Here is a 20,293-nt window from a genome sequence, read left to right as displayed (position 1 = left end):
TGAACCCCCAATCCCTCTCCATCCTGAACCCCCAGTCCCCCTCCATCCTGAACCCCCCCAGTCCCCCTCCATCCTGAACCCCCAGTCCCTCTCCATCCTGAACCCCCCAGTCCCTCTCCATCCTGAACCCCCCAGTCCCCCTCCATTCTGAACCCCCCCCAGTCCCCCTCCATCCTGAAACCCCAGTCCCTCTCCATCCTGAAACCCCCCAGTCCCCCTCCATCCTGAACCCCCAGTCCCCCACCATCCTGAACCCCCCAGTACCTCTCCATCCTGAACCCCCAGTCCCTCTCCATCCTGAACCCCCAATCCCTCTCCATCCTGAACCCCCAGTCCCTCTCCATCCTGAAACCCCAATCCCCCTCCATCCTGAACCCCCAGTCCCCATCCATCCTGAAACCCCCCAGTCCCCCTCCATCCTGAACCCCCAATCCCTCTCCATCTTGAACCCCCCAGACCCCCTCCATCCTGTACCCCCCCAGACCCCCTCCATCCTGGAGCCCCCCAGGCCCCCTCCATCCTGAACCCCCAGTACCTCTCCATCCTGAACCGCCCCAGACCCCCTCCATCCTGAACACCCCAGTCCCCCTCCATCCTTAACCCCCAGTCCCCCTCCATCCTGAACCCCCAGTCCCTCTCCATCCTGAACCCCCAGTCCCTCTCCATCCTGAACCCCCCCAGACCCCCTCCATCCTGAACCCCCCAGTCCCCCTCCATCCTTAACCCCCAGTCCCCCTCCATCCTGAACCCCCAGTCCCTCTCCATCCTGAACCCCCAGTCCCTCTCCATCCTGAACCCCCAGTCCCTCTCCATCCTGAACCCCCCAGTCCCTCTCCATCCTGAACCCCCCAGTCCTTCTCCATACTGAACCCCCAGTCCCTCTCCATTCTGAACCCCAAGTCCCCCTCCATCATGAACACCCAGTCCCCCTCCATTCTGAACCCGCCAGTCCCACTCCATCCTGAACCCCCAGTCCCTCTCCATCCTGAACCCCCCCAGACCCCCTCCATCCTGAACCCCCAGTACCCCTCCATCCTTAACCCCCAGTCCCTCTCCATCCTGAACCCCCCAGTCCCTCTCCATCCTGAACCCCCAGTCCCTCTCCATCCTGAACCCCCAGTCCCTCTCCATTCTGAACCTCCAATCCCGCTCCATCCTGAACCCCCCAATCGCCCTCCATTCTGAAACTCCAGTCCATCTCCATCCTGAACCCTCAGTCCCTCACCATCCTGAGCCCACCAAACCCTCGCCATCCTGAAACCCCAGTCCCCCTCCATCCTGAACCCCCAGTCCCCCTCCATCCTGAACCCCCCAATCCCCCTCCATCCTGAACCCCCCAGTCTCCCTCCATCCTGAACCCCCCAGTCCCCCTCCATCCTGAACCCCCCAGTCCCCCTCAATCCTGAACCCCCCAATCCCCCTCCATCCTTAACCCCCCAGTCCCCCTCCATCCTGAACCCCCATCCCCCTCCATCCTGAACCCTCAATCCCTCTCCATCCTGAACCCCCAGTCCCCCTCCATCCTAAACCCCCAGTCCCTCTCCATCCTGAACCCCCCAGTCCCTCTCCATCCTGAACCCCCAGTCCCCATCCATTCTGAACCTCCAATCCCGCTCCATCCTGAACCCCCCAATCGCCCTCCATTCTGAACCCCCCAATCGCCCTCCATTCTGAACCTCCAATCCCGCTCCATCCTGAACCCCCCAATCGCCCTCCATTCTGAACCTCCAGTCCATCTCCATCCTGAACCCTCAGTCCCTCACCATCCTGAGCCCACCAAACCCTCGCCATCCTGAAACCCCAGTCCCCCTCCATCCTGAACCCCCCAATCCCCCTCCATCCTGAACCCCCCAGTCTCCCTCCATCCTGAACCCCCATCCCCCTCCATCCTGAACCCTCAATCCCCCTCCATCCTGAACTCTAAGTCCCCCTCCATCCTGAACCCCCAATCCCCCTCCATCCTGAACCCCCCAGTACCTCTCCATCCTGAACCCCCAGTCCCCCTCCATCCTGAACCCCCCAGTCTCCCTCCATCCTGAACCCCCATCCCCCTCCATCCTGAACCCTCAATCCCCCTCCATCCTGAACCCCCCAGTCCCCCTCCATCCTGAACCCCCAATCCCCCTCCATCCGGAACCCCCAATCCCCCTCCATCCTGAACCCCCAGTCCCTCTCCATCCTGAACCCCCCAGTCCCCCTCCATCCTGAACCCCCCCAGTCCCCCTCCATCCTAAACCCCCAGTCCCTCTCCATCCTGAACCCCCCAGTCCCTCTCCATCCTGAACCCCCCCCAGTCCCCCTCCATCCTGAAACCCCAGTCCCTCTCCATCCTGAACCCCCCCAGTCCCCCTCCATCCTGAACCCCCAGTCCCCCTCCATCCTGAACCCCCCAGTACCTCTCCATCCTGAACCCCCAGTCCCTCTCCATCCTGAACCCCCAATCCCTCTCCATCCTGAACCCCCAGTCCCTCTCCATCCTGAAACCCCAATCCCCCTCCATCCTGAACCCCCAGTCCCTCTCCATCCTGAAACCCCCCAGTCCCCCTCCATCCTGAACCCCCAGTCCCTCTCCATCCTGAACCCCCAGTCCCTCTCCATCCTGAACCCCCAATCCCTCTCCATCCTGAACCCCCAGTCCCCCTCCATCCTGAACCCCCCAGTCCCTCTCCATCCTGAACCCCCCAGTCCTTCTCCATCCTGAACCCCCAGTCCCTCTCCATTCTGAACCCCAAGTCCCCCTCCATCATGAACCCCCAATCCCTCTCCATCCTGAACCCGCCAGTCCCACTCCATCCTGAACCCCCAGTCCCTATCCATCCTGAACCCCCCCAGACCCCCTCCATCCTGAACCCCCCAGTCCCCCTCCATCCTTAACCCCCAGTCCCCCTCCATCCTGAACCCCCCCAGACCCCCTCCATCCTGAACCCCCCAGTCCCCCTCCATCCTTAACCCCCAGTCCCCCTCCATCCTGAACCCCCAGTCCATCTCCATCCTGAACCCCCAGTCCCTCTCCATCCTGAACCCCCAATCCCTCTCCATCCTGAACCCCCAGTCCCCTTCCATCCTGAACGCCCCAGTCCCTCTCCATCCTGAATCCCCCAGTCCTTCTCCATCCTGAACCCCCAGTCCCTCTCCATTCTGAACCCCAAGTCCACCTCCATCATGAACACCCAGTCCCCCTCCATTCTGAACCCGCCAGTCCCACTCCATCCTGAACCCCCAGTCACTCTCCATTCTGAACCCCCAGTCCCCATCCATCCTGAGCCCCCAATCCCACTCCATCCTGAACCCCCAATCCCACTCCATCCTGAACCCCCAATCCCTCTCCATCCTGAACCCACAGTCCCCCTCCATCCTGAACCCCCCAGTCCCCCTCCATCCTGAACCCCCCAGTCCCTCTCCATTCTGAACCCCCCAGTCCCTCTCCATCCTGAAGCCCCAGTCCCTCTCCATCCTGAACCCCCAGTCCCTCTCCATCCTGAACCCCCAGTCCCTCTCCATCCTGAACCCCCCCAGACCCCCTCCATCCTGAACCCCCCAGTCCCCATCCATCCTTAACCCCAGTCCCCCTCCATCCTGAACCCCCAGTCCCTCTCCATCCTGAACCCCCAGTCCCTCTCCATCCTGAACCCCCAATCCCTCTCCATCCTGAACCCCCAGTCCCCCTCCATCCTGAACCCCCCAGTCCCTCTCCATCCTGAACCCCCCAGTCCTTCTCCATCCTGAACCCCCAGTCCCTCTCCATTCTGAACCCCAAGTCCCCCTCCATCATGAACACCCAGTCCCCCTCCATTCTGAACCCGCCAGTCCCACTCCATCCTGAACCCCCAGTCACTCTCCATCCTGAACCCCCAGTCACTCTACATCCTGAACCCCCAGTCACTTTCCATTCTGAACCCCCAGTCCCCCTCCATCCTGAACCCCCAATCCCACTCCATCCTGAAACCCCAATCCCACTCCATCCTGAACCCCCAATCCCTCTCCATCCTGAACCCACAGTCCCCCTCCATCCTGAACCCCCCAGTCCCCCTCCATCCTGAACCCCCCAGTCCATCTCCATCCTGAACCCCCTGGTCCCCCTCCATCCTGAACCCCCAGTCCCTCTCCATCCTGAACCCCCAGTCCCTCTCCATCCTGAACCCCCAATCCCTCTCGATCCTGAACCCCCCAGTCCCTCTCCATCCTGAACCCCCAGTCCCTCTCCATTCTGAACCCCCCCAGTCCCCCTCCATCCTGAACCCCCCCAGTCCACCGCCATCCTGAACCCCCAGACCCTCTCCATCCTGAACCCCCCCAGTCCCTCTCCATCCTGAACCCCCCCAGACCCCCTCCATCCTGAACCCCCAGACCCTCTCCATCCTGAACCCCCAGACCCTCTCCATCCTGAACCCCCCCAGACCCTCTGAATCCTGAACCCCCCCAGTCCCTCTCCATCCTGAACCCCCAGTCCCTCTCTATCCTGAACCCCCCCAGACCCTCTGCATCCTTAACCCCCAATCCCTCTCCATCCTGAAACCCCAGTCCCCCTCCATTCTGAACCCCCAGACCCTCTCCATCCTGAACCGCCCCCAGTCCCTCTCCATCCTGAACCCCCCAGTCCATCTCCATCCTGAACCCCCCAGTCCATCTCCATCCTGAACCCCCCAGTCCCCCTCCATCCTGAACCCCCAGTCCCTCTCCATCCTGAACCCCCAGTCCCTCTCCATTCTGAACCCCCAATCCCGCTCCACCCTGAACACCCCAATCGCCCTCCATTCTGAAACTCCGGACCCCGTCCATCCTGAACCCTCAGTCCCTCACCGTCCTGAACCCCCCAATCCCCCTCCATCCTGAACCCCCAATCCCTCTCCGTCCTGAACCCCTCAGTCCCTCTCAGTCCTGAACCCCCCAATCCCCCTCCATCCTGAACCCCCAGTGCCCCTCCATCCTGAACCCCCAATCCCTCTCCGTCCTGAACCCCCCCAATCCCCCTCCATCCTGAACCCCCAATCCCCCTCCATCATGAACCCCAAAATCCCCTCCATCCTGAACCCCCAGTCCCCCTCCATCCTGAACTCCCAGTCCCACTCCATCATGAACCCCCAGTCCCCCTCCATCCTGAACCCCCCAGTCCCACCTCCATCCTGAACCCCCAGTCCCCCTCCATCCTGAACGCCCAGTCCCCCTCCATCCTGAACCCCCCAGTCCCACCTCCATCCTGAACCCCCAGTCCCTCTCCATCCTGAACCCTCAGTCCCCCTCCATCCTGAACTCTAAGTCCCCCTCCATCCTGAACCCCCAATCCCCCTCCATCCTGAACCCCCAGTCCCTCTCCATCCTGAACACCCCCCAATCCCCATCCATCCTGAACCCCCAGTCCCCCTCCATCCTGAACCCCCAGTCCATCTCGATCCTGAAACCCCAATCCCTCTCCATCCTGAACCCCCAATACCTCTCCATCCTGAACCCCCAATCCCTCTCCATCCTGAACCCCCAGTCCCCCTCCATCCTGAACCCCCTGTCCCTCTCCATCCTGAACCCCCCCAGTCCCTCTCCATCCTGAACCCCCAGTCCCTCTCCATCCTGAACCCCCAGTCCCCCTCCATCCTGAACACCCCCAGTCCTTCTCGATCCTGAACCCCCCAGTCCCTCTCCATCCTGAACCCCCAGTCCCTCTCCATCCTGAACCCCCCAGTCCATCTCGATCCTGAAACCCAATCCCTCTCCATCCTGAACCCCCTGTCCCCCTCAATCCTGAACCCCCAGTCGCTCTCCATCCTGAACCCCCCCAGTCCTTCTCCATCCTGATCCCCCCAGTCCCTCTCCATCCTGAACACCACATCCCACTCCATACTGAACCCCCAGTCCCTCTCCATCCTGAACCCCCAGTCCCCCTCCATCCTGAACCCCCCAGTCCCCCTCCATCCTGAACCCCCAGTCCCCCTCCATCCTGAACCCCCAGTGCCCCTCCATCCTGAACCCCCAGTCCCCCTCCATCCTGAACCCCCCAGTCCCCCTCCATCCTGAACCCCCAGTCCCCCTCCATCCTGAACCCCCAGTGCCCCTCCATCCTGAACCCCCCAGTCCCCCTCCATCCTGAACCCCCAGTCCCTCTCCATCCTGAAACCCCCAGTCCCTCTCCATCCTGAAACCCCCAGTCCCCCTCCATCCTGAACCCCCCCAATCCGCCTCCATCCTGAACCCCCAGTCCCTCTCCATCCTGAACCCCCAGTCCCTCTCCATTCTGAACCCCAAGTCCCCCTCCATCCTGAACCCCCCAGTCCCCCTCCATCCTGAACCCCCCCAGTCCCCCTCCATCCTGAACCCCCAGACCCTCTCCATCCTGAACCCCCTGTCCCCCTCAATCCTGAACCCCCAGTCGCTCTCCATCCTGAACCCCCCCAGTCCTTCTCCATCCTGAACCCCCCAGTCCCTCTCCATCCTGAACACCACATCCCACTCCATACTGAACCCCCAGTCCCTCTCCATCCTGAACCCCCAGTCCCCCTCCATCCTGAACCCCCCAGTCCCCCTCCATCCTGATCCCCCAGTTCCCCTCCATCCTGAACCCCCAGTGCCCCTCCATCCTGAACCCCCAGTCCCCCTCCATCCTGAACCCCCAGTCCCTCTCCATCCTGAAACCCCCAGTCCCTCTCCATCCTGAAACCCCCAGTCCCCCTCCATCCTGAACCCCCCCCAATCCGCCTCCATCCTGAACCCCCAGTCCCTCTCCATCCTGAACCCCCAGACCCCCTCCATCCTGAACCCCCAGTCCCTCTCCATCCTGAACCCCCAGTCCCTCTCCATTCTGAACCCCAAGTCCCCCTCCATCATGAACACCCAGTCCCCCTCCATCCTGAACCCCCAATCCCTCTCCATCCTGAACCCCCAGTCCCTCTCCATCCTGAAAACCCCAGTCCCTCTCTGTCCTGAACCCCCAGTCCCCCTCCATCCTGAACCCCCCATTCCCCCTCCATCCTGATCCCGCAGAACCCTCCATCTTGAAGCCCCAGTCCCTCTCCATCCTGAACCCCCAGTCCCTCTCCATCCTGAACCCCCAGTCCCCCTCCATCCTGAACCCCCCAGTCCCTCTCCATCCTGAACCCCCAGTCCCCCTCCATCCTGAACCCCCCAGTCCCTCTCCATCCTGAACCCCCAGTCCCCCTCCATCCTGAACCCCCCAGTCCCTCTCCATCCTGAACCCCCAGTCCCCCTCCATCCTGAACCCCCCAGTCCCTCTCCATCCTGAACCCCCAGTCCCCCTCCATCCTGAACCCCCCAGTCCCTCTCCATCCTGAACCCCCAGTCCCCCTCCATCCTGAACCCCCCAGTCCCTCTCCATCCTGAACCCCCAGTCCCCCTCCATCCTGAACCCCCAGTCCCTCTCCATCCTGAACCCCCAGTCCCCCTCCATCCTGAACCCCCCAGTCCCTCTCCATCCTGAACCCCCAGTCGCTCTCCATCCTGAACCCCCCCCCAGTCCCTCTCCATCCTGAACCCCCAATCCCTCTCCATCCTGAACCCCCAGTCCCTCTCCATCCTGAACCCCCCCCCTCCAGTCCCTCTCCATCCTGAACCCCCCATCCGTCTTCATCCTGAACCCCCCCAGTCCCTCTCCATCCTGAACCCCCATTCCCCCTCCATCCTGAACCCCCATTCCCCCTCCATCCTGAAACCCCCATTCCCCCTCCATCCTGAACCCCCAGACCCACTCCATCCTGAACTCTTCCCAGTCCATCTCCATCCTCACCCCCCCAATCCCTCGCCATCCTGAAACCCCCCAGTCCCCCTCCATCCTGAACCCCCAGTCCCTCTCCATCCTGAACCCCCAGTCCCTCTCCATCCTGAACCCACCCCCCCCCCAGTCCCTCTCCATCCTGAACCCCCAGTCCCTCTCCATCCTGAACCCCCAGTCCCTCTCCATCCTGAACCCACCCCCCCCCCAGTCCCTCTCCATCCTGAACCCCCAGTCCCTCTCCATCCTGAACCCCCAGTCCCTCTCCATCCTGAACCCCCAGTCCCCCTCCATCCTGAACCCCCCCTCCAGTCCCTCTCCATCCTGAACCCCCAGTCCCCCTCCATCCTGAACCCCCCTCCTCCAGTCCCTCTCCATCCTGAACCCCCAGTCCCTCTCCATCCTGAACCCCCAGTCCCTCTCCATCCTGAACCCCCCCAGTCCCTCTCCATCCTGAACCCCCAGTCCCTCTCCATCCTGAACCCCCAGTCACTCTCCATCCTGAACCCCCAATCCCTCTCCATCCTGAACCCCCAGTCCCTCTCCATCCTGAACCCCCCATCCGTCTTCATCCTGAACCCCCCCAGTCCCTCTCCATCCTGAACCCCCCCAGTCCCCCTCCATCCTTAACCCCCCCAGTCCCCCTCCATCCTGAACCCCCAGACCCTCTCCATCCTGAACCCCCCCAGTCCCCCTCCATCCTGAACCCCCAGTCCCTCTCCATCCTGAACCCCCAGTCCCTCTCCATCCTGAACCCCCAATCCCTCTCCATCCTGAACCCCCCATCCCTCTCCATCCTGAACCCCCAATCCCTCTCCACCCTGAACCCCCCCCCAGTCCTTCTCCATCCTGAAACCCCAGTCCCCCTTCCTCCTGAAACCCCAGTCCTTCTCCATCCTGAACCCCCAGTCCCCCTTCCTCCTGAAACCCCAGTCCTTCTCCATCCTGAACCCCCCAGTCCTTCACCATCCTGAACCCCCCAGTCCCCCTCCATCCTGAAACCCCCAGTCCCTCTCCATACTGAACCCTCAGTCCCTCTCCATCCTGAACCCCCAGTCCCTCTCCATCCTGAACCCCCAATCCCTCTCCATCCTGGAACACCAGTCCCCCTCCATTCTGAACCCCCCATTCCATCTCCATCCTGAACCCCCCAACCCCCTCCATTCTGAACCCCCAGACGGCCTCCATCCTGAACACCCAGTCCTTCTCCATCCTGAACCCCCCAGTCCCGCTCCATCCTGAACCCCCCATTCCCTCTCCATCCTGAACCCCCAGTCCCTCTCCATCCTGAACCCCCCCAATCCCCCTCCATCCTGATCCCCTTGTCCCCCTCCATCTTGAACCCCCCAATCCCCCTCCATCCTGAACCCCGAATCCTCCTCCATCCTGAACCCCCCCATCCCCCTCCATCCTGAACCCCCCAGTCCCCCTCCATCCCGAACCCCCAGTCCTTCTCCATCCTGAACCCCCAATCCCCCTCTATCCTGAACCCCCAGTCCCCCTCCATCCTGAACCCTTGTCCCCCTCCATCCTGAACCCCCAATCCCTCTCCATCCTGAACCCCCCAGTCCCCCTCCATCCTGAACCCCCAGTCCCTCTCCATCCTGAACCCCCCCAGTCCCCCTCCATCCTGAACCCCCAGTCCCCCTCCATCCTGACCCCCCAGTCCCCCTCCATCCTGAAACCCCAAGTCCCCCTCCATCCTGAACACCCAGTCCCCCTCCATCCTGAAACCCCCAATCCCCCTCCATCCTGAACCCCCAGTCCCTCTCCATCCTGAACCCCCAGTCCCTCTCCATCATGAACCCCCATCCCCCTCCATCCTGAACCCCCCAGTCCCTCTCCATCCTGAACACCCCCCAATCCCCATCCATCTTAACCCCCAGTCCCTCTCGATCCTGAACCCCCAATCCCTCTCCATCCTGAACCCCCAGTCCCCCTCCATCCTGAACCCCACATCCCTCTCCATCCTGAACCCCCCCAGTCCCCCTCCATCCTGAACCCCAAGTCCCTCTCCATCCTAAACCCCCCAGTCCTTCTCCATCCTGAACCCCCCAGTCCCTCTCCATCCTGAACCCCCCCAGTCCTTCTCGATCCTGAACCCCCCAGTCCCTCTCCAACCTGAACCCCCAGTCCCTCTCCATCCTGAACCCCCAGTCCCCCTCCATCCTGAAACCCCCAGTCCCCCTCCATCCTGAACCCCCCCAATCCCCCTCCATCCTGAACCCCCAGTCCCTCTCCATCCTGAACCCCCAGTCCCTCTCCATCATGAACCCCCATCCCCCTCCATCCTGAACCCCCCAGTCCCTCTCCATCCTGAACCCCCAGTCCCTCTCCATCATGAACGCCCCCAATCCCCCTCCATCCTGAACCCCCAATCCCCCTCCATCCTGAACCCCCAATCCCTCTCCATCCTGAACCCCCCAGTCCCTCTCCATCCTGAACCCCCAGTCACTTTCCATTCTGAACCCCCAGTCCCTCTCCATCCTGAACCCCCAATCCCTCTCCATCCTGAACACCCAGGTCCCCTCCATCCTGAACCCCCAGTCCCTCTCCATCCTGAAAACCCCTGTCCCTCTCTGTCCTGAACCCCCAGTCCCCCTCCATCCTGAACCCCCCAATCCCCCTCCATCCTGATCCCGCAGTCCCCCTCCATCTTGAAGCCCCAGTCCCTCTCCATCCTGAACCCCCAGTCCCTCTCCATCCTGAACCCCCAGTCCCTGTCCATCCTGAACCCCCAGTCCCTCTCCATCCAGAACCCCCCCAATCCCCCTCCATCCTGAACCCCCAGTCCCTCTCCATCCTGAACCCCCAGTCCCCCTCCATCCTGAACCCCCAGTCCCTCTCCATCCTGAACCCCCAGTCGCTCTCCATCCTGAACCCCCAGTCGCTCTCCATCCTGAACCCCCAGTCGCTCTCCATCCTGAAACCCACCCAATCCCCCTCCATCCTGAACCCCCAGACCCACTCCATCCTGAACTCCTCCCAGTCCCCCTCCATCCTCACCCCCCCCAGTCCCTCTCCATCCTGAACCCCCAATCCCTCACCATCCTGAAACCCCCCAGTCCCCCTCCATCCTGAACCCCCAATCCCTCTCCATCCTGAACCCCCAATCCCTCTCCATCCTGAACCCCCCCAGAAGCATCTCCATCCTGAACCCCCCATCCGTCTTCATCCTGAACCCCCCCAGTCCCTCTCCATCCTGAACCCCCCCCCTCCAGTCCCTCTCCATCCTGAACCCCCCATCCGTCTTCATCCTGAACCTCCCCAGTCCCTCTCCATCCTGAACCCCCAGTCCCTCTCCATCCTGAACCCCCCAGTCCCCCTCCATCCTGAACCCCCCAGTCCCCCTCCATCCTGAAACCCCAAGTCCCCCTCCATCCTGAACCCCCCAGTCCCCCTCCATCCTGAACCCCCCATCCGTCTTCATCCTGAACCCCCAATCCCTCTCCATTCTGAACCCTCCCAGTCCCCCTCCATCCTGAACACCCCATCCCTCTCCATTCTGAACCCCCAGTCGCCCTCCATCCTTAATCCCCCAGTCCCCCTCCATCCTGAACCACCAGTCCTTCTCCATCCTGAACCCCCCAGTCCTTCTCCATCCTGAACCCCCCCAGTCCCTCTCCATACTGAACCCTCAGTCCCTCTCCATTCTGAACCCCCAGTCCCTCTCCATCCTGAACCCCCCAATCCCTCTCCATCCTGAACCCCCAATCCCCCTCCTTCCTGATCCCCCAGTCCCCTCCATCCTGAACCCCCAGTCCCTTTCCATTCTGAACCCCCAGTCCCCCTCCATTCTGAACCCCCCATCCCTCACCATCCTGAAACCACCCCCAAGTCCATCTCCATCCTGAACCCCCAGTCCCCCTCCATCCTGAACCCCCAGTCCCTCTCCATCCTGAAACCCCAGTCCCTCTCCATCCTGAACCCGCAGTCCCTCTCCATCCTGAACCCCCAGTCCCCCTCCATCCTGAACCCCCAATCCCCCTCCATCCTGAACCCCCAGGCCCTCTCCATCCTGAACCCCCAGTCCCCCTCCATCCTGACCCCCCAGTCCCCGTCCATCCTGAAACCCCAAGTCCCTCTCCATCCTGAACACCCAGTCCCCCTCCATCCTGAACCCCCAGTCCCTCTCCATCCTGAACCCCCAGTCCCCCTCCATCCTGAACCCCCAGTCCCCCTCCATCCTGACCCCCAGTCCCCCTCCATCCTGAAACCCCAAGTCCCTCTCCATCCTGAACACCCAGTCCCCCTCCATCCTGAAACCCCCAATCCCCCTCCATCCTGAACCCCCAGTCCTTCTCCATCCTGAACCCCCCAGTCCTTCTCCATCCTGAACCCCCAGTCCCTCTCCGTCCTGATCCCCCAGTCACTCTCCATCCTGAACCCCCAGTCCCCCTCCATCCTGAACCCCCACTACCCCTCCATCCTGAACCCCCCAGTCCCTCTCCATCCTGAAACCCCAGTCCCCCTCCATCCTGAAGCCCCAGTCCCCCTCCATCCTGAACCCCCAGTCCCTCTCTGTCCTGAACCCCCAGTCACTCTCCATCCTGATCCCCCAATCCCCCTCCATCCTGAACCCCCCCGTCCCCCTCCATCCCGAACCCCCAGTCCTTCTCCATCCTGAACCCCCAATCCCCCTCTATCCTGAACCCCCAGTCCCCCTCCATCCTGAACCCCCAATCCCTCTCCATCCTGAACCCCCCAGTCCCCCTCCATCCTGAACCCCCAGTCCCTCTCCATCCTGAACCCCCAGTCCCCCTCCATCCTGAACCCCCAGTCCCCCTCCATCCTGACCCCCCAGTCCCCCTCCATCCTGAAACCCCAAGTCCCCCTCCATCCTGAACACCCTGTCCCCCTCCATCCTGAAACCCCCAATCCCCCTCCATCCTGAACCCCCAGTCCTTCTCCATCCTGAACCCCCCAGTCCTTCTCCATCCTGAACCCCCCAGTCCTTCTCCATCCTGAACCCCCAGTCCCTCTCCGTCCTGAACCCCCAGTCACTCTCCATCCTGAACCCACAGTCCCTCTCCATCCTGAACCCCCAGTCCCCCTCCATCCTGAACCCCCAGTACCCCTCCATCCTGAACCCCCCAGTCACTCTCCATCCTGAATCCACAGTCCCTCTCCATCCTGAACCCCCAGTCCCCCTCCATCCTGAACCCCCAGTACCCCTCCATCCTGAACCCCCCAGTCCCTCTCCATCCTGAACCCCCAGTCCCCCTCCATCCTGAACCCCCCAGTCCCTCTCCATCCTGAAACCCCAGTCCCCCTCCTTCCTGAAGCCCCAGTCCCCCTCCATCCTGAACCCGCCAGTCCCTCTCTGTCCTGAACCCCCAGTCACTCTCCATCCTGAACCCCCAATCCCCCTCCATCCTGAACCCCCCAGTCCCCCTCCATCCCGAACCCCCAGTCCCACCTCCATCCTGAACCCCCAATCCCCCTCTATCCTGAACCCCCAGTCCCCCTCCATCCTGAACCCTTGTCCCCCTCCATCCTGAACCCCCAATCCCTCTCCATCCTGAACCCCCCAGTCCCCCTCCATCCTGAACCCCCAGTCCCTCTCCATCCTGAACCCCCAATCCCCCACCATCCTGAACACCCAGTCCCCCTCCATCCTGAACCCCCAGTCCCCCTCCATCCTGAACCCCCAGTCCCTCTCCATCCTGAACCCCCCCAATCCCTCTCCATCCTGAACCCCCAGTCCCCCTCCATCCTGAACCCCCAATCCCCCTCCATCCTGAACCCCCCAATCCCCCTCCATCCTGAACCCCCCAATCCCCCTCCATCCTGAACCCTCCAATCCCACTCCATCCTGAACACCCCAGACCCTCTGCATCCTGAACTGAGCAGTTAGAATAATGGTTATTTTACCTTGTTACTAATTCACTGTCCTGGGCTAATCCCACAGCAAAACCTGGGGAACTTAAATTCAATTGATTAAATAATTCTCAAATGACAAGCTGGTGTTAGTAACAGTGACCACACATATACCCATGGGGCGAGGAGCTTGTCCTATGATAAGAGGCTGAGTAAATTGGGTCTATATTGTCTGGTGTTTAGAATAATGAGAGACAATTATCTTGAAAATATAATAATTCTCATAATATTATTGTGATTTATTGTTAAATTAGATAAATAGTGGGGTTTGGAATGTGTGCGTGTGTGTGTGTGTGTGTGTGGTTGAACTGAATTGGAGACAGCTGGACTTGAGGCTTTGACTCACCAAAGGAAGTTAGATTTCTAATGGTCCACTTTAGTGAACCTTCACTGTAACATCTCCAAAGCAAGTATATCCTTTCTTAAATGTGGAGACAGAAACTGCACACACTGCTCCAGCTGTGGTCTCACCAAAACCCTGTACAATTGTAGCAAGACTTCTTTATTCCTGTACTCCAATCCCCTTGTAATAAAGGCCAACCTGCCCTTTACCTTCCTAATTGCTTGCAGCACCTGCATGCTAACTTGCTGCATTCCTTGTACAAACACACCCAAGTCTCCGAACATCAACATTTACACGTTTCTCACCTTTTAAAAAAATTCTGTTTTTCTATTCTTACAACCAAAGTGAATAACTTTGCAGCTCCCTTCATTATAATCCACCTGTCATCTTCTTGCCTACTCACTTGCCCTGTCTATATCTCTTTGCAGCCTCTCTGTGTCCTCCCGAAAGCTTAGCTTTCCACATAGCTTATTACATTGCTTTTAGTTACAGGCTCTAGTAAATTTTTGTTTCTGTCTCTGTTAGAGGGAGCCTATAAACTACTCCCTCCAGTGTTTTCTGACTCTTGCTATAACTGATTTGCATCTATACTGATCCTATGATCTTCTGAGGCCAGGTCCTTTCTCATTAAGGATTGCTGTGGTTCAAGAAGCACCTTCTTGAGGGCAATTAATGATGGTCATTTGATGCTGGGGGGCCCGGTTAGCTGAGTGTTCTAGTGCGTGGTTCGGATTAACACCAACAGCATGGGTTCATTCCCTGTTCCGGCTGAGGTAGACTTGGAACCTGCCTCCTCGCTCTGCCCCCCTGAGGGTTGAAGGCAATGGCAAACCACCACTGACAAAAACTGCCAAGAGAAATGGATCAGGCTGAAACACCAGCAGACCATGAGCAAAGGGACCTGTCCTCGAGGAAAGCTCGCATCAATAAACGAATGAATGTTGGCACTGCCAATGACACCCACATCTGACGAATGAATTAGAAAACAGTCCCACTCCACCCTGAGCCCATCAGGGGTCAGCCATGGATCGCTTTTTTGCCAGAGTAAGAAAGGTTTGGGTTTAGGTCCCACTCCAGTGACTGAAACCTATAATCCAGGCTGACGCTCCTAGTCCAACAGTGACGGAGTGCTACACTGTTGGACATACTGTCTTTCAGATGAGAGATAAAGTTGAGGCCCCATCTGCCCTTTCAGGTCCTCTAAGCACGATTTGAAGAAGAACAGGGAGTTCGTCCCCTTGTCCTGGGCAATATTAATCCCTCAACCAGTATCAACAAATGAGAACATCTGCACATTTTTCTCATCGCTGCTTGTGGGATCGCACTGTGCACAAAATGGCTCCTACTTTTGCCTGACTCGCCAGAGTAACTGCAGGTTAAAACCAATTCCTTGGCTAGATCATACTTTTGGACCATCCTGAGGATGTGACAGGTGCTATTTAAATGCATGTTCAGGAATTCAGTTAGTGGTTGAGAGAGAAACAATGCCAACATTGGTGATTAAATTGGAGAGGGGGATGTCCCTGAAGGTGGCAGGACAGGGTGGATACAGTGGTAAAGAAAGCATATGGAATGCTTTCCTTTATTGGACAAGGTATTGAATACAAAAGCAGGGATGTGATGATGGAACTGCATCAAATGCTGGTTAAGTCACAGCTGGAAATTTGTCTACAGTTCTGGCCACCACATTATAGGAAGGACATAAGTGGCCTGGAGACAGTGCAGAGGAGAATGCTGCCAGGGTTTGAAAACTGCAGCCGTGAGGAGAGATTGGATAGGCTGGGATTGTTTCCTTTAGAACACAAGAGGCTGAGGGATGACATAATTGAGGTGTACAAGATTATGAAGGGCCTAGATAGATTAGGCAGGAAAGGCCTGTTTCCCTTAGCTGAAGGGTCAACTACCAGGGGGCATCGATTTAAGGTGGTAGAAGGTTTAGAGGAGACACGAGGAAAACCTTCTTCACCCAGAGGGAGGTGGGTATCTGGAATTCACTGCCTGGTTTGGCAGTGAAGGCAGAAACCCTCAGCTCATTTAAAAGGTACCTGGATCTGCAGCTGAAGTGATGTAACCTGCAAGGCTACGGAGCAGGAGCTGGAAGGTGGGATTCAGATGGGCAGTTAGATTTCTTTCCTTTTTTGGCCAGTGCAGACACAATGGGCTGAATGGCCTCTTTATGTGCTGCAACTTTTCAATGGTTCTATGGGTATGGGTTGATGGTGGGTAAATCTGATTGGAACTGTTGCCTCAAGGGCCAGGGTATACAATAGTACAAGACTGGTTGGGCTGAATGGCCTGTTTTAGTGAGGCAACTCATTGTATTTCCATGTTTATAATGAAGAGCCTGTTTGCCTTTGAATGTTAGGTGAAAGAACTGCAGGAGCAGATTGAAGGATCTGATGCCAAGAAAGAAATTGACAGACTCCAGGTGCTGCTCCAATTGGCGGAAGATGAAAAGGAGGAGATGGGAACAAAACTTCAGGAAGCTGAGACAAGGAATACAGAGCTAGAGACAAAAGGTCAGGAAAATGCAGACACAGTCCTGCTGATGTAACCTGTCCTGGGAGTTTTTTTTTAAATTCATTCAGGGGATGTGGGCTTCGCTGGCTGGGTCAGCATTTATTGCCCATCCCTAGTTGCCCTTGAGAAGGTGGTGGTGAGCTGCCTTCTTGAACCGCTGCAGTCCATGTGGTGTAGGTACACCCACAGTGCTGTTAGGGAGGGAGTTCCAGGATTTTGACCCTGCGACAGTGAAGGAACAGCGATATATTTCCAAGTCAGGATGGTGAGTGACTTGGAGGAGAACTTCTAGGTGGTGGTGTCCCCATCTATCTGCTGTCCTTGTCCTTCTAGATGGTAGTGGTCGTGGGTTTGGAAGGTGCTGTCGAAGGAGCCTTGGTGAATTCCTGCAGCGCATCTTATAGATGGTACACACACTGCTGCTACTGTGCGTCAATGATGGAGGGAGTGAATGTTTGTGGATGTGGTGCCAATCAAGCGGGGCTGCTTTGTCCTGGACGGTGTCAACGTTCTTGAGTGTTGTGGGAGCTGCACTCATCCAGGGAAGTGGAGAATATTCCATCACACTCCTGACTTGTGCCTTGTAGATGGTGTCAGGAGGTGAGTTACTCCTCACAGAATTCCTAACCTGTTACAGGACATACCCAGGAATGGTGATGGTGGTGTCTGGGACATTATCTGTAGGATATAATTCCGTGAGGTTGATTGTCAGGCTGTTGCTTGACTAGTCTGTGAGACAGCTCTCCCAATTTTGGCACAAGTCCCCTGGTGTTAGTAAGGAGGACTTTGCAGGGTCGACAGGGCTGAAATTGCCATTGTTGGAGGCAGTTCAGAGGAGGTTTACTAGATTGATACCTGGAATGAGTGGGTTGTCTTATGAGGAAATGTTGGACAGACTGGGCTTGTTTCCACTGGAGTTTAGAAGAGTGAGGGGTGATTTGCTTGAAGTTATACAAGATCCTGAATGGCCTTGACAAGGTGGATGTGGGAAGGATGTTTCCTCTTGTGGGTGAGTCCAGAACTAGGGAGCAGTGTTTAAAATTAGGGGTCACCCTTTTAGGACAGAGATGAGGAGAAAATTTTTCTCTCAGAGGGTTGTGTGACTTTGGAACTCTCTGCCTCAGAAGGTGGTGGAGGCGGGGTCACTGAATATTTTTAATGCTGAGGTAGATGGATTTTTGTTAGGTAAGGGAATCAAAGGTTATCAGGGTTAGATTGGGGTGTGGAAATCGAAACACAAGAAGATCAGCCATGATCATATTGAATGGTGGAGCAGACTCAAGGGGCCAAATGGTCCACTCCTGTTTCTACTTCCTATGTTCTTGTGTTCTTATGATTAGAATTGTCACCTGCAATGATGTCTCGGTCAGAATTGGGTCTGGAATGTGTCTTCATTTCTGTTTCTTTGCTTCCAGTCAAGAATCTTCAGGAGAAACTGACAGCAGCTGAAGAGCCAGTGGATCCAGAAGCAGTGACCCCAAGCCTTCCGCCTCCTCCACCTCCCCCACCTCTGCCACCTCCCCCACCTACAGTTCCAGTGAAGTAAGCAATCGCACACACCAGGACAGCAGTGTTCCCTCCCAGGGTCTGCATGCCTCTCCTCTCACACTTCCTCCTCAGCCCTCGTCAATTCACCCCCATTTCAATGCTCCCTCTCTTAACTTCCACTCTCTTCTCAACTTTCTCTCAAGTCCTGCATCTCATTCATCTCAGCCTCCCGCTCCCTCGGCCTCCCGCTCCCCTCCCTCATGCCCCCCCCCCACAATACCTCATGCTTCCCCAATCCCTCACTACCCCAATCCCTCTCTTTTCCCTCCCTCACATTCCCCTCCCTCACATTCCCCTCCCTCACATTCCCCTCCCTCACATTCCCCTCCCTCACATTCTCTTCTCTCCCTTCATTCACTCTCCCCTCCATCACTGTCCCCTCACTCACTTATCCCTCCCTCATTCTCCCCTCGGTCACATTTCCTCCCCCTTCCCTCTTCCCTCCTTCACATTCCCCTCCCTCATGTTCCCCTCCCTCGCTCTTTCCCTCCCTCGCTCACCCCCTCCCTCCTGCAATCTGTCAGTTATATTAACCCACAGACTTGGACTCTTGCAGCTGCCTCTCACTGATGTCTCTTGCCTTGCTTCCTGCTCTATTCCGCTCCGCCTGTGTTGCCCTCAGCCAAGTTTTTGTGAAGGATCTGTGCTCTTGATCCTGATGGCACTGTGTGATTCCTCCACAGCCCCCTGGCTCAGCTGTTGCAGAGAAGACAGAATCAAAAGGGGAAGGCAAATAACAATGGTCAGTATATCTACCGCGAGAGCGGCAGACAGTTCTGAGCGGTGAAGTTGTGGGGTTTGTTAAGAGCACGTGTGGTCCGTGTGATAAGAATTTGTATGCGTGTATGTACATTTGTATGTAATTTGCAAGTGGTTATATTTAAAAATAACCCAGTAAACGTGGTTTATTCTTAAACAAGATAAAGGATAGTTTATTTCAAAACTACTGCTGAAAGTTACTTAATTAAAATTGATATAAAGTTATTCGCCAAAATACAGATGCAAAGATTAAAATATAGATCAAGGAAGATAAGATGAGATTTTCAAATCAGTCTCTGCGAAATAGCTTTGTGGGCTTGTTGCTTGAGTTTCTTCTTTCAGAAGTGAAGGAGTTGAACCTTGATGTTCAGTTTAGTAGCTGCGATGGCTTCTGCAGTGGACTGGTCAATGTTTGCCTTTCTCAGGTGGACTCAGCGGGTGAAACAGGCATTGGAAGTGAGAGAAAGTTTCTTGTTCCTCACTAGTTCTGTGGTTATAACACTTGGAGGTTGCCTAGATTTCTCTCAGCAGATCAACTGTTGATTTCAAGTTAACCTTCTGCTTTGACAGCTGATGACAGAGAGAAACACCTCCTGATGATAACTCTCAGGGTTGTTTATGGTGGCTCTGCACACTGCCACTCAAGAGGATTTCTCACAGCTTCCTTTATACTGAAATGACTGCTATGTTTCAGAATCACATGCTTGTGACAGGGTTATTTCTCCTCTGTGCCTGCCTTGCCTGAGTGGGCTTTGGGCCGGGGGTGCTGGTGGTCTCAGTGGTCTCTGGTTTCTCAGTGGTCCCGATGGAGCCGCTGGGGTCTCGGTGCTACTAGGGGTCTTGGTGGGGGGGGAGGTTGGTGTCCCAGGGCTCAGTGCAGCATTTGGTTTTTAGGCTCTTCACTATCACTAGTTGTTCGGTTTTGTTGAAAAAGACATTCTGTTGAAGCTTTTTATCTTGCGCTCATCAGGACAATTTCAAGAATATCAGTATCAGGGGAAGCAAGAACTTTATACTGTATGAGAAGAGACTGCTGATTGGCTGGCAAGTGGATACTGATTGGTAGAGGTGTTGCCATGGAGAATGCACCAGTTAATGGTGACTGACAGTTAATTACCAAACATGTTTGAAATTTAAACCAGACAGCTTGACCCTGATTGGTCAAGGCATTGCCCTGAGGAATGAGCCAGCGAATGGCTGTCACTTATTTTGCTTATCTGAAACAGGTGTAATGTGTGTACATGTTCTTTCTGTCTGCAAAGAACAGGGGCCTGTGTATTAATATATGTAGCTTCCAGTACAAGCAAATACACCACACCAGCCCAACTGACCACCTTAAATCGGTTGGCAGTGTAATTCTTAGCACACTGAAGGTTACTTAGCAAGTATTGTCCAATTGCGGAATCACATCAAATGTCGGACACTGTGTTTTGAGTTTTGCAAGTACAGACTGTTTGGGTATGGTCTGTACCCTGCCCTTTGTGAGTAGCAGCCAGGCTATGCTGTTCGATATGATCGGCCAGTCTTTG

The 20,293-nt window shown here is 57.1% G+C and overlaps 1 protein-coding gene across 5 annotated transcripts in view; it reads left to right on the top strand.

Moving 5' to 3' along the window:
* The window catches only part of shtn2 (shootin 2), a 75,714-nt gene that overhangs the window by 36,924 nt on the left and 18,497 nt on the right, over positions 1 to 20,293 (top strand). For all 5 annotated transcript variants that reach the window (XM_041192553.1, XM_041192545.1, XM_041192537.1 and 2 more), the window contains 3 exons: positions 16,303 to 16,456; positions 17,873 to 17,999; positions 18,689 to 18,747. In XM_041192553.1, the coding sequence (XP_041048487.1) occupies positions 16,303 to 16,456; positions 17,873 to 17,999; positions 18,689 to 18,747 (340 nt within the window). The remainder of the gene's footprint in view (positions 1 to 16,302; positions 16,457 to 17,872; positions 18,000 to 18,688; positions 18,748 to 20,293) is intronic.

This window comes from Carcharodon carcharias, chromosome 1 (genome assembly GCF_017639515.1).
Source record: "Carcharodon carcharias isolate sCarCar2 chromosome 1, sCarCar2.pri, whole genome shotgun sequence".
NCBI lineage: Eukaryota > Metazoa > Chordata > Chondrichthyes > Lamniformes > Lamnidae > Carcharodon > Carcharodon carcharias.
The sequence above is the reverse complement of the archived record's forward strand: the minus strand, read 5'-3'. Positions and strand labels throughout refer to the sequence as shown.